Genomic DNA, 12,852 nt, shown 5'->3' on the forward strand with positions numbered 1-12,852 from the left:
GCCTTTGGTTTGTTCACAGCCTCACTAAGGGACAGGAAGAGGGTGCCAACCTGAGGGTGAGGTTGGGGATAGGGGCAGGAATAGGATTTTTTTTTTAAGATTTTATTTATTCGTGAGAGAGAGAGAGAGAGAGGCAGAGATACAGACAATGGGAGAAGCAGGCTCCCCACAAGGAGCCTGATGTGGGTGGGACTCAGGGGCCCCCCGGGATCATGACCTGAGCCAAAGGCAGATTCTCAACCACTGAACCATCCAGGTGCCCCAGGAATAGGATTTGAAATAGTGGTCATGTGATAAAGAGATTGGAAAAAGTCTTCTGTCTATACCTAGTACAACTCTCCCCGCGTAGGTCCCAGAGATAGGCCAGCCTGAAGGAGGAGAGAAGGTGAACAGAACCTGGGGGGTGGTTTAAGAAGGCTCAAGCTTGTTCTGGGGCCATTCACTTCCTGCACTGCAGGACTTGGTGCTGCTGTTGTGGTTTTGGAGGGCACGGAGGGCACGGAATGTATACCCCTCATGGGTACACCTGCCAGGGAGACCCAAGTCATACACCAAGTTTCAGACACCTGCCAGGATGCTCTAGGCTGAAACTGTGAGGGAGGGGTGTGGGTGTCTATAAATTTAGATTATCTGGACTGTGCCACCACCAGGACTGTGAAGGGACCAGTGTACTCGTTAGACCTCCCCAAATGAAATTGTGCATGACTCAGGGGAAATTGACCTGGTTAACAAGGGGAGGAAAAATAGTGACTGAGCACTGGTTTGGTCATGTGGCAGGCACTGGGCAATGCTAGTGTGAGGTAGGGATTGTATAGGCATGGGAAACTTGAGCCCCAGCAGCCTCTCCAGTAATGGCAGAGCTAGATAGGGGGTTGAAAGCAGGCCAGTGTCCACTCTCTCCGCTACACCACAAGCTAGGCCTATGCCACCTGGTGGGGCCAGGTCACATCTTAGCTCTCTCTGTTCTCTTGCCTTTAGGAAATAGCGCCTCCTCTGTGGGCACCTTAACTGCCTGCCTCTAAGTTCCTTGTGTGGATTTGTCACATGCTGCTTTATTCTGGGATGCAGCCCATCCGTTTTTGTGTCTCCAGAAAGTGCCTCTGGCTTCCCAGCTCCCAGTTATGCTGGGCATTTGGGCTTTTCAGTTACACTGCAAATGCCTGTGGTTCACTATTTGTTATCACCCTTAGGTCTTTTCAGGTCTTAATCGCTTTCCAGTTTTTCTTCTCACATTAAATATTTGTGGTTTTGGATCTATTTCCCAACAGTGCATTAACTTGCCAGCCATCACTGTTATTTCTTGCCCAAGCTAGCCGACCTGGTTCCTTCTGCGCATGACCATCCCATTCTCACAGGCTTCCTTATTTCCCTGATGAGTGCTCTGGGTGACTTCTCATGAAGGGATTGTTTATGGCTAGATCATTAGCAAGGGTCTATACCAGATCAGAATGAGCTCCAACAGCACCTTCCAGTGCTCCATGAAGGACTCTTGTTCTCACTCTCCTTTGTTTGGGCTTCTTCAAGAATAAGAAGCTATGGAATCTGCTGACAATCCCCATCTCTCTCCCAATTTGGGAGAAAGATTCCAGGAGATTCTGTGTTAAACAATTACCTGAAACTATCACATATGGTGACATTTTTATCCTTATTGCTGTTAATTTTATAATTCTCTCAAAATCATTCACATTGACCTGTGAATGACCCTCTTACCTGTTAGCATTTATTAAAACCAACGTTGGCTGTATCATGGTGCTAGGCAGCTGAGTTAATTTAACATTAGGAAAATGAGACTCAGCCTTGTCCCTCCATCTGAAAATTAGTAGCATACCGGGCTCTTCCTCTCAGCATCCTGGGGCCTCAGCTCCACATGTCTGAATAGTACCTCACATGGCTAATGTTCTCTGATTGTAACCCTCAGGAATGTTGGGAGAGTAGGTGTTTACTGAAAACTTGGTCAGCAGGTTTGGAGTCTACTGGGGCATTTGGACATCTCTTCTAGTCTGTGGTAGCCATAGTTTTCCAGGAGTGGAGAGAACTGTAGAGCATGTCAGCTAAGCCTGCCTATTCCATCCTGGAAGGTCCCATTCAGACAGTCCTGTTCCTTAGAAACTCCACAGTATCAGTAAGAGACCTTGATCTTATTACCTCCCCTTTGTTCTCGCCCACCCCCTTCCCATTGGCCATTCTTCCCCCCATGCTCTCCATTTGCCACAAGGCCAATAGACAAAGACACTTGGTAGTTGGTGGTTTCAAGCAATTCCCTTGCAGGACCACTTGTACTTAAAAAGGAGATACCAGGGAGAGGGCCAGGCCTTATGCTAAGGGGGGGATTCCCATCCACAGGTGGGATTCGGGCTCTGGGAGGGAAATGTCTGTGCCCAAGCCCCTTTCGGGATCCCTGGCACTAATGCATCTTAGGTTACAACAGTAACCTAACCACGGCACTCCTGAGGAAGAGTCTCTCGGTTGTCCTCCTAACAAGGTGATGGAAAGGTATAATGAACCCATGACCAATGGTGACATATTCTCCTTTCACTTTTGGACTGTGAAACAAACTCCCTAAAAGAAATAGGGCAGATGTTAGTAAGGTTGTTTGTGGATGGTTATACAGGTTGTGCACTGCAACAGCAGTTGTGACTGGCACCCTCTAAAGTTGGTTATTTTGTTTTGATTTTTTTTTAAAGATTCTGTTTATTCATGAGAGACACAGAGAGATAAAGAGGCAGAGACACAGGCAGAGGGAGAAGCAGGCTCCATGCAGGGAGCCTGATGCAGGACTCGATCCTGGGACTTCAGGACCACGTCCTGGGCTGAAGGCAGGAGCTAAACCGCTGAGCCACCCAGGGATCCCCTAAAGTTGGTTATTTGTACAAACATACAGGGTGGCTCTGAATTACGTTAGCCTCTACATTTTCTAGATATGGAAATGTAGGCACAGAAATGAAATGATTTTGTAAAGGTCACGCACTCATACAGTGTAAAGCTAGGACTCTTTTTGGATTTTATGATGCCTGGTCCCTTGACCCCCATATTGTACAGCCTACGTTATTGCCTGCTGCTCTTTGACTTCCCTCATTTGCACCAAGCAGTAATTGGTGCTACTCACTGAATTTTCAAATTGACCAGAAGTTCACTGAAGGCAGGGTCTGAGACCAGGTGCCAAATTAATGTTAGTTGATTCATCAACACAAATGTGGAGCAAGAATTGGTGCAAGAATATTCAGAGTAGAAACAGATTTAGGGTGGGAGGAGCCTTTCTTTAAGGACTGTGTCCAGCTAGGTCTGACTGGAACTGGGGAAAGAAAGAATTTATCTAGTCTTAACATTTTTTCTTGTCTTTAATCATGATTCCTGGAGTCTCTGAAATGCCTGGATATTTGGTATTTTTCCTTATAAATCTCACTTTCGGAAGAAGGTACTGATTTACTTTAACCTCATCTTGATACTACTCATAGGATTTTGGGTTTGATAAAACAGGTATGTTCTTCTAATAATCATGAAAATAAATCCATGACTGCTAAAGAATTTTTAAATGTTTTTTGTTCTAAGACACTAGGCTAACGAGGCAATGCTGGACTTGACCTCCTTGATCCTGTCTGGGAATTGGAGGGAAGATACAAGACTAGTCATGAAAGGGGAATTTGGTTCTGGGGAAGGAAGTAAAGAGGGGACCTATTAGCCTGTCAACATTTTCTGGATCGGGTGTTGTGGGCATGTAACAGAGAAGGCATAGAGTCTGTGTGGAAGCATTGGCCATTTAAAGGAAGGGGGCAAGATGTTAAGGATGGTAAAGAGGGTAGCTGAGGCCATAGTGGTGCCCATTTATAAACATGGATCCACTAGACCAGAGAATGTTAGACCAAGAAGACATTTAGAGATCATGTCACCGACTCTTCGTTATACAGATGTGGAAACCAAGGTCAGAGGGTGAGAGGATGTGACCAAGGTCACCTGATGGCATGTGTAAGGATATGAGTCCAAATATCCAGATTGTTGGTAGCTAGGGAGGGATCTGTCACCCACATGGTAAGGTTTTAGTTAGTGCATTTCTGCTGAGAGGACAGTTGAAAACTCCTCGGGTACCCAAAGCAGAAAAAAGGCAGCTGGATATGATGAGTTAAAGACCATCATGAATACTCTGAGCAGTAATAAACAGTAGAAAGCATTAGTGATTTATCTTTGGATGTTCAATTGGATCAAGGTATGTGCATCTCTCATTGAAATGAAATAATTATAATTATCAAATAGAAATAAGAAAATTGGGGGAATTAGAACACTGACTCAGTATTTGCCCATATTAAGTGATCATTGTTAATGGTATTGACGATTTGTCAAAAGAATACATATTAATGTATTTATGGGTAAAATAACACGATGTCTATACACTTTGTTTTAAAACAATGCAATGGGTGGGGAGTGGTGGTGGAGTTGAGTGGACGTACAGTTGAAATATGTGAGTGGCCTGGACTTGGTAACTGCAGAAGCTGGGTGAGGGGTACATGGATGTTTAATGGACTCTTCTCTTTCTTTTTGTGTTTGTTTGAAGTTTTCCATAGTACAAACTTAACAAAACTATCTTTACCCCCTAACTACTACAAGTCCTTTGAGAAATCCATGGTGATTTCCTGTGTGCGTGATTCACACATTGTAAGTTCAGGCAGCCAGGACTGGGTTTGTGACATTAGTGGGTGAACTCACACTGATAATTTCACTTAGATTCTGAGTTTGTTTCTCTATCTGCAAAATGGGAATAATAATAACAACATTAAGTCAGTATGACGAGGGTTAAATTAATTCTGTGGGCATAATGCTCAGCTTAAGGCCTGGCATGAAATTGGAGCTCAATATTTGTTTCCCTCTTCCTTTTTCTTCTCAGGATTGGGATACACACTGTTGACTAAAGCCATTATTTCCATGGTAATGTTTTCTAGAATGAGATCCTGCTGTGCCCCCCCCCCCCCCCCGCCCCACATTGGATGGAGAGGTCCTCTCATGATCCACTCCTTAGTGACTATGGTTAATCTTCCCAGAAATCTGGGACCCAGGGACTTTAAATGGGCTGGGCTGCCCACAGTGAGGTTCAGTCTGGCCATAGGTTCAGCCACAAGAGCCAATGTGCTTTCCTAATTGAGAAATATGAAAACCATGGAGGCTGGATTTATTTAAAGTAAGTTCGTTCTGATTGCAGAATGTTCTTTTACCCTCACTATCTAGAAGATTAAACACATCCTTATAAAGTTAATGACATGTGCTTATTGCAAAGTTAATAGCATAGAACTGTGACTTCTATTTATCTAGCTCTTTGGGTCTTAAAGAATCCTAGCCAACATGATACACCGTGCAAATTATATTTCTCTCTATACCCATATATCTAATGCAGACAATGTGACTTGTTTTCTATCTTCTCTATCTGTAAAATTGTGAAAATAACTAAGAAATGAGGAATTGATATTTGGAGAACATTGCAATATACTTAAGATGAAATGCTTTTTGTGTGTATTTAGAAATAGCTATCATGATCTTATTTTTATTTAAATTCATTGCTGCAATTGTTGCCTCTTCTCCAGGACACATTCCACCTGTTCACCACCTTCTGAATACACCTCAGAATTCTTCCATTAGCAAATTATACATTTCTTGATTACAATACCTTACATTTCCATGGCACCTGGCAGTTTTAAAAACACTTTTGCAATCGTTATCTCATTCAATCTTTACAACAGTGTGGTGAACCAAACAGGGCATGTGTTTTTATTTCCATTTTACAGTATATTTCATTGACATTAAATGTTAGAAGGTGTCTTTAAAAAAAGATTTATTTATTTTAGAGAAAAAGAGAGTGCATGTTGTACGAGTGGGGGCAGGGGAAGAGAATCTTCAAGCAGACTCTCTGCTGAGCATGGAGCCTAAGGTGGGGCTTGATCCCACAACACCTGAGATCACGACCCATGAGATCATGACCTGAGTCAAAACCAAGAGCTGGATGCTCAACCAACTCAGCCACCAGGCACCCCTTGAAGGTGCCTTTAAGATCAGGGAGTCTGGCTTTCTCTTTTTTACTAGTAAAATGTTTGGGTCTCAGGGTAAAAGTTTCTAGTTTCATACTGCCCATCAGCAACAGAATGAGGATGAGAATTCTTATGACCTCCAGTCTTGATACCTCAGCCTTTAACCCTGCTGTAACCTCCAACTAGGCAAACTGCACATTCCAGCTGACTCAGAACTGTCCTGACCACCTGTAGCCAGAATTGCTTGAGGGAGCTGATTGGAAATGCAGATTCCTGGAGCATAATCCATACTAAGTGAATCAGTCTTACAAGTAGGGAACTCAGAAATCTGCATTTAAGGGGTGCCTGGGTGGCTTACTTGGTTAAGCATCTGCCTTTGGTCCAGGTCATGATCCTGGAGTACCAGGATCTAGCCTCGTATGGGACTCCCTGCTCAGGGGGGAGTCTGCTTTTCCCCCTCCTTCTGACCTTCTCTCTCTACTCATGCTTGCTCCTTCCCTCTCAAAACTAAATAAATAAATTTTAAAAATAAGTCTGAATTTTAAACACACTCAGCTGATTATTCTAAAATGGAAAGTATAAGAGCTACTAGCTTATTGGGTTTAAGCTCTGTGGCTCTGATCCCCTTGGTCTTGAGATGTATGGGCCACCATCATGAATTCCTCTCTATGAATTCCTTGGTATCCTTTGCTGTCTTCATTATCAACAACTGTGTTGAACCCTCATGGCTCAGTGATATGTCCGTGATGGTACCCTCCTTTTCCAAAATTACCAGCTGGACTCTGCTTTGAGCCTAACACTCTGTTGGTGGATGTGAAAGGGGCTGCTGGAAGGACAGGCCTCAGGGTTGCTAAGAGTGAAGGACAAGCCTGAATGGGACAAGGGAGCAGGCTCTGCTAGTGGACAGCACCACCATTTCAGACACAGTGATTTGGGTGTCTCTTGGGGAGATTCATGCTGCTTCTCTGCCTGTGCCTGTTATGGGTCCATATCTGCAGCTGGGGTTGATTGAGAAGAGTGTTTATTCCTCCTCTAAGGTGACAGAAGTGTGCCAGAGCCCATGTTTCATGCTTTCATACATAATCTTTTTTAATCCTAAAAATATCTCTGTAAGGCAAAGCAGTTGATGTAGCTATCCCAAGTTGAAAATGTAGAAACTCAAATAACTTGCCATATCCTTGTAACTGATAAAATAGTGGGGCCCGAAATCAAAATATTTGTTGACTCCAAATCAATGCTTTCAACCTGTAAAATACATATGCAGTTGCCATTAGTCATGGATTCCCTATGTGTGTATTTGCCCACTCACTGAAATCTGTAACCACCCAGTCAATACCTGTGGCACTTTGGTGGTCATTTACAGACATGCACAGAGTGATGAGAAATTTAAGTCACCTGATGTGCACATTCTAGCTAAGAAGCCTTGTTTCTGCTTTCATACTGTAGAATAGGGTCCTTCGTACAGTTTATTTGTGCTTTTCTTGGGGTGATTTCATGGTTTCAAATGGCCCCCAAGCATATTGAAGGTCTGTCCAGTGTTCCTAAATGGAAGAAGGTGTGATGTGCCTTATAGAGAAAAAACATGGGTTAGATAAGCTTTGTTCAGGCATGAGAGACAGTGCTATTGGCTGAAAGTTCAATGTGAATGAATTCATAATGCATACTAAGTAAGATGTCTTTCAACAGAAGTACATATAAATACAAAGTTATGTATTGATTGACAAAACCGTGGCTGAAGGCTGTCAGGAACCTAACCCTACATTTCTCCTAGGAGCAGTGGTTTGGTATTTGTGATTTAGTCTTTGCAGTTAATCTTACAAAACAGAGCTGCTGTGAAGAATGAGGATCAATTGTATTTTCTCATGAGGACTCCCAAGAGACCAAACAAAAGTGTCCTCTGTGGCCATACTGGACTATCAAACTGAGTTAATTGTGGGTTATCTTGGCCTCTTATCGGGTCAGCAAGCTTGGGTATGTTAGCTCCTTGACTAACTCTGGGCTTCTCTGTTCTCTCCCACAGAGGGGCACAGCCGAGCCTTTCCTGAGGCTCCACAATTTGTACCCGACCCCACGCTGTGCCAGGCAGGCTGCCCTGCCTAGGCTGAACCGCAGAGTGGTCAGCCAGCACTCCTACCCGCTGAATCGCTTCTCCTCTGTGCCCTTGGACCCCATGGAGCGCCCCACATCCCAGGCAGACCTCGAGCTGGATTACAACCCTCCTCGGGTACAGCTCAGCGATGAAATGTTTGTCTTCCAGGATGGGCGGTGGGTGAACGAAAACTGCCGCCTCCAGTCCCCGTACTTCTCTCCATCCTCCTCTTTCCACCATAAGCTGCACCACAAGAGGCTGGCCAAGGAGTACCTGCTGCAGGAGGAGAACAAGGCCCTACGGGAGGAGAACAAGGCCCTGCGGGAGGAGAACAGGACCCTCCGGAAAGAGAACAAGATCCTGCAGGTCTTCTGGGAGGAGCACAAGGCCACACTGGGCCATGATGAGAGCAGGGCATCCTCGCCACTGCTGCACAAGGACAGTGTGGCCCTGGAGGTGGTGAAGAAGGACACAGCCTTGCAGATGCACCGCAGCAAGGAGAACAGCACCCTTCAGCTCCTCAGGGAAGAGAACAGGGCCCTGCAGCAGCTGTTGGAGCAGAGGAAGGCCTACTGGGTGCAGACAGAGGAGAAGATAGGCCCCGGGGAGGAAAACAAGACAGCCCCCTTGCCTCATGAGGAGGCCCATGTGCCTGGGCTGCTGCCAGACCAGAGCACAGGCCTCTCCTCACCTTTTGAGGAGTCCAAGGGGCCGTCGACCCCCCAGGAGGACTCCAAGACACTCCGGGTCCTACGCCAGATGGTCGGTAACCTGTCTGGGTCTTCTGGGGATGAAGAGATGAAAGCCGGCTCAGGCCTGCTGGATGGAAGCCAGTCCTTGGAGCTACTGAGAGAGATGAACCAGGTGCTGCAGGCCCTGCGGGAGGAGAACCAGAACCTGCAGATCCTCCGGGAGGAGAACCGCCTCCTGCAGGAGGAGAACAGGGCCCTTCACGTGCTTCGCGAGAAGCACAGAATCTTCCAGGAGGAGAACAAGGCCCTGTGGGAGAACAACAAGCTGAAGCTGCAGCAGAAGCTGGTCATCGACACGGTGACTGAGGTCACTGCCCGAATGGAGATGCTCATTGAGGAGCTCTATGCCTTCATGCCTGCCAAGAACAAGGACCCCAAGAAGCCCAGCAGAGTCTGAGGCCTCCAAGGAGCACTGGTCACGGAAACTCGGCCAAAGAAAACTTCCTGCCTTCCACTTGTCTCCTGGTCTTCAGCCACCAGTGTGTGCCTGCTGAGGAGCAGAATTACCACCTTCCTAAACGCGGGGAAGTAATAAAGGCATGAAAAGGCTAGGGCCAGTTAACATCAGTGTGCTGCTCTGGCTTCTTTTTCCTTCTGGTAGTTTTTGGGTTCACAGCAAAATGGAACAGATAGTGCAGAGAGTTCCCATAGATCCCCACCCTCAGGCATGCTTGGCCTCCGGGTTGTCCACATCCCCAACAGGGTGGGGCAGTGTCAAGACTGACGAACCTACAGTGGCACCCCATGATCACCCAGAGTTTGTGGTTTCAATTGTAGTTCACTCTCAGTATCGTACATTCAACGGGTTTGGACAAACGGATAATGACACATATCCACTGTTAATAGTATGAGAGTATTCACACTTCCCTAAAAATCCTTTGTGCTCTGTGTTTTCACCCTGCCCTTCTAACCCCCTGGCAACCACTGAGCTTTTTACTGTGTCCACTGTTTTGCTTTTTCCAGATGTTGTATACTGAAAACATAGTATGGAGCCTTTCAGGTTGGTTCTTTCACTTAGCTGTATGTGTATAAGTTTCCTCCATGTCTTTTCATGGCTTGATAGTTCATTTCTTTTTAGTGCTGAGTAAGATTCCACCGTGTGGCTGTACCACTGTTTATCCATTCAACCTGCGGGAGGACATCTTGGTCACTTCTGAGTTTAGGCACTTATGAATCTGTCTTCTTTTGTCCCCCACCCCCTAGCCTCTTCCTTCATTATTGTCTGTTTTTCCTCTTTCATTTCATTATTTTCCTCCTTTTCCCCCCTACTCCTGTCTGCTCTCTCCTGTCTTTTTCTTTCATCGTCTTCCATTTCTGAAGCTATGGCATGAAGGATGGCCTGTAGGAGAAGAGGTCACTCTGGGCCAGGGCTTTTCAGTTGCAATGCTATTGACATCTGGGACGGGTAAATCTTTGTCATGGGGGGTTCTCCATGTTGGATGTTTTTTTTTGTTTTTTTTTGTTTTTTTTTTTTTTAATTTTTATTTATTTATGATAGTCACAGAGAGAGAGAGAGAGAGAGAGAGAGAGGCAGAGACATAGGCAGAGGGAGAAGCAGGCTCCATGCACCGGGAGCCTGATGTGGGATTCGATCCCGGGTCTCCAGGATCGCGCCCTGGGCCAAAGGCAGGCGCCAAACCGCTGCGCCACCCAGGGATCCCTCCATGTTGGATGTTGATCAGCATCCCTGGCCTTTGTCCACTGGATGCCAGTAAACAACTCCCAACTGTAACAACCAAGGGTGTCTCCAGATACTGCCAAATTTCCCTACCCCCAACATTGCTCTAAGTTTCTCAGAGTATATTCTTTGAAACACTAGTCCTTGACATGCTCCATGGGGAGAAATGCTGTCACAATCCTCTCTCACAGACTTATAATCAAACTTAAAGAATCTGAGAAGTCCTGCAATGAAGAAATCTGCTTAACTTTGGTAAGCTGAGAATAGCCCAATTTTATTTGACCTCAAAATCTCTTTTTATGTGACCCTGCTGTTCACCCAATGTGGAAAGGAGTGCCTGTGCTCTCCCCAACTTGAGGCTCACCACCTTATTCCCTGGGTGCCCTCTACTTACTCATGGTTCACATTACCCAGCTGGAGGTAAGTGATGGGGTAAATGGCTCCCAGGCTTACTGGAGGGAGGCACAGAGGCTCAAAATTTAGTGTCCTGGGCTTTGATTCTAGGACAGAGTATAGAACCAAGAGGTTGAAAGGAACACTTGGGTGACTCTAGAGGGAGTTAGGTTGAGGTTCCCAAATTTTACTATATAGTGGAGCCACCTCAAGGGCTTTGAAAAAAACTGCTGCAGCTAAAAACTGTGTTCCTTTCAGCAAATGGGATTTTGAGCCTCTGAGTTGTTTGCAGCACTTCAAGAATGTTGGTATTTGGAGCAGCCCATCCCCTTCCTCATTCATATGCAAATCTTCTCCAACCTGAGGTCTCCTCAGTTTCTCTGGGTAGATAATTCTTTCCAAATTCCTTACTTTTTATGTTTAAAAGTTCCCCAGGTGTTCCACTCTGCTACAAAATTGAGGGATTAGGTTAGTGGTCCTTGAGCTAAACGGATTCTCAGTATCCTATTCCACTCACTAGCAATGGGTCTCCAGGAGGAGACATGTGAGGGAAAGGAGGAGTTTTATCCACTTTGTTGATGGGAAACTGTTGTGACCGATGTGAGTGAGAGACTGGAATATCCTCACTCCTAACCCATTGCTCATGCTGGCTAGATTTCTGAGCCTTGGGTAACCTCCAGAAGGTGAGTGAAAGGCAGTTGCCCAGCACTTTGCACTTGGTGTGACCCCCATGATCCTCGGTACATGTGTGGCAGACATTACCATTTCTTCTGCAGCTTTAGGGACTGGAATGCCAGGGATTTAGTAGAGGTTAGCCTGCTAATAAGAGCCAAGCAGGGACTTCAACACAGACCTCATGGCTGCAGATCTCAAACTCCTAGTAGATCATGTTGCCAAGTAAGCCTGGCCTCTGAAAATTAAGTTTAAAAATGTTTTTTGTGCCTATTTTCCAGATTTGGGAAGTTGTTGAGTCTTACCCAAAATAGTGTCAGAGATTCCAAATGAAGGAAAACAAGGATAGTATTTTCTCTTACCAATTAGTGACTACACATCTATTCTATACACAGGAGGAGAGGGGACTGATGTGCACATAGAAGCTCAGTAATTCATCCCCTTGTTGCCACCCAAATTTGATAAATAGGAAGTTGTTGCTAATGGGCCTCTGGCCCTTGGGAGTTGTTTTTTTCCTCCATTTGGTAAATGCATCATGCAGGGCATCATGATATGCCATATGTTTAAGTAAATATGATAACCCCAGGGTGTAGGATTTTTTTCTTTTTCTTCTTTTTTTTTGGATGAAATCAAATTGATTTCTGTGACTCCAGACAACTGGAAGACAAAAGGCAGACTCTCCCTATGTGTGTGTGACAAATATTTAACTTGGATTAATCTACATAACAGCAGGTGGGGGCTTTTTGCCAGCTGAGGGAGCTCAGAGGACTTAATACTACTTAACTATGTCAACTTTCTCTGTCAAGCAGAATCTAAATGGGTGAAAAATTAGCAAGAAAAGCCATAAAATGTCATTTTTATGGAGTGGGGAAGATTTACTTCAAAACAATGTTTCATTGTATGGTGCAATCTGTCACAGATTAGCTAACATTTGGTGGGAGCTAACTTCTTGAGGAACACAGTGAATTTCGTTCTTCAGGGAGCACTTCCTTTAAACATCTCCGCTCCTTTTTCCACTCTGCCTCCTTGGGTCCGTCACTAATGGCTGAGTCTGTTTTCTCTTTGTAGGGATGATTTTGGCTTGAGCCTCTAGGGTTTGGCTTTAGAGAGCTAAGCATTATCCCTCTCCCATTTGGCTCTTGGCATGGCTAACTGGCACTCTTGGTTGCTGGGGTCAACTGAATCTTCCTACTGAATTGGCTGAGTCCTATCCGTAGGCCTGTGTAGGGCCCATGAGTTAAGGGTCAGGTCAAATAGAGA

The 12,852-nt window shown here is 45.3% G+C and overlaps 1 protein-coding gene across 8 annotated transcripts in view; it reads left to right on the top strand.

The window, feature by feature from the left end:
• CBY2 (chibby family member 2) overlaps window positions 1–9,411 on the top strand; it is a 103,258-nt gene extending 93,847 nt beyond the window's left edge. For all 8 annotated transcript variants that reach the window (XM_072783054.1, XM_072783051.1, XM_072783055.1 and 5 more), the window contains one exon: window positions 8,029–9,411. In XM_072783054.1, coding sequence (XP_072639155.1) covers window positions 8,029–9,246 — 1,218 coding nt within the window. In that variant the 3' untranslated portion in view covers window positions 9,247–9,411. The remainder of the gene's footprint in view (window positions 1–8,028) is intronic.
• Window positions 9,412–12,852: the final 3,441 nt, after the last annotated feature.

This window comes from Canis lupus, chromosome 17 (assembly GCF_048164855.1).
Source record: "Canis lupus baileyi chromosome 17, mCanLup2.hap1, whole genome shotgun sequence".
In the NCBI taxonomy this organism is placed as follows: domain Eukaryota; kingdom Metazoa; phylum Chordata; class Mammalia; order Carnivora; family Canidae; genus Canis; species Canis lupus.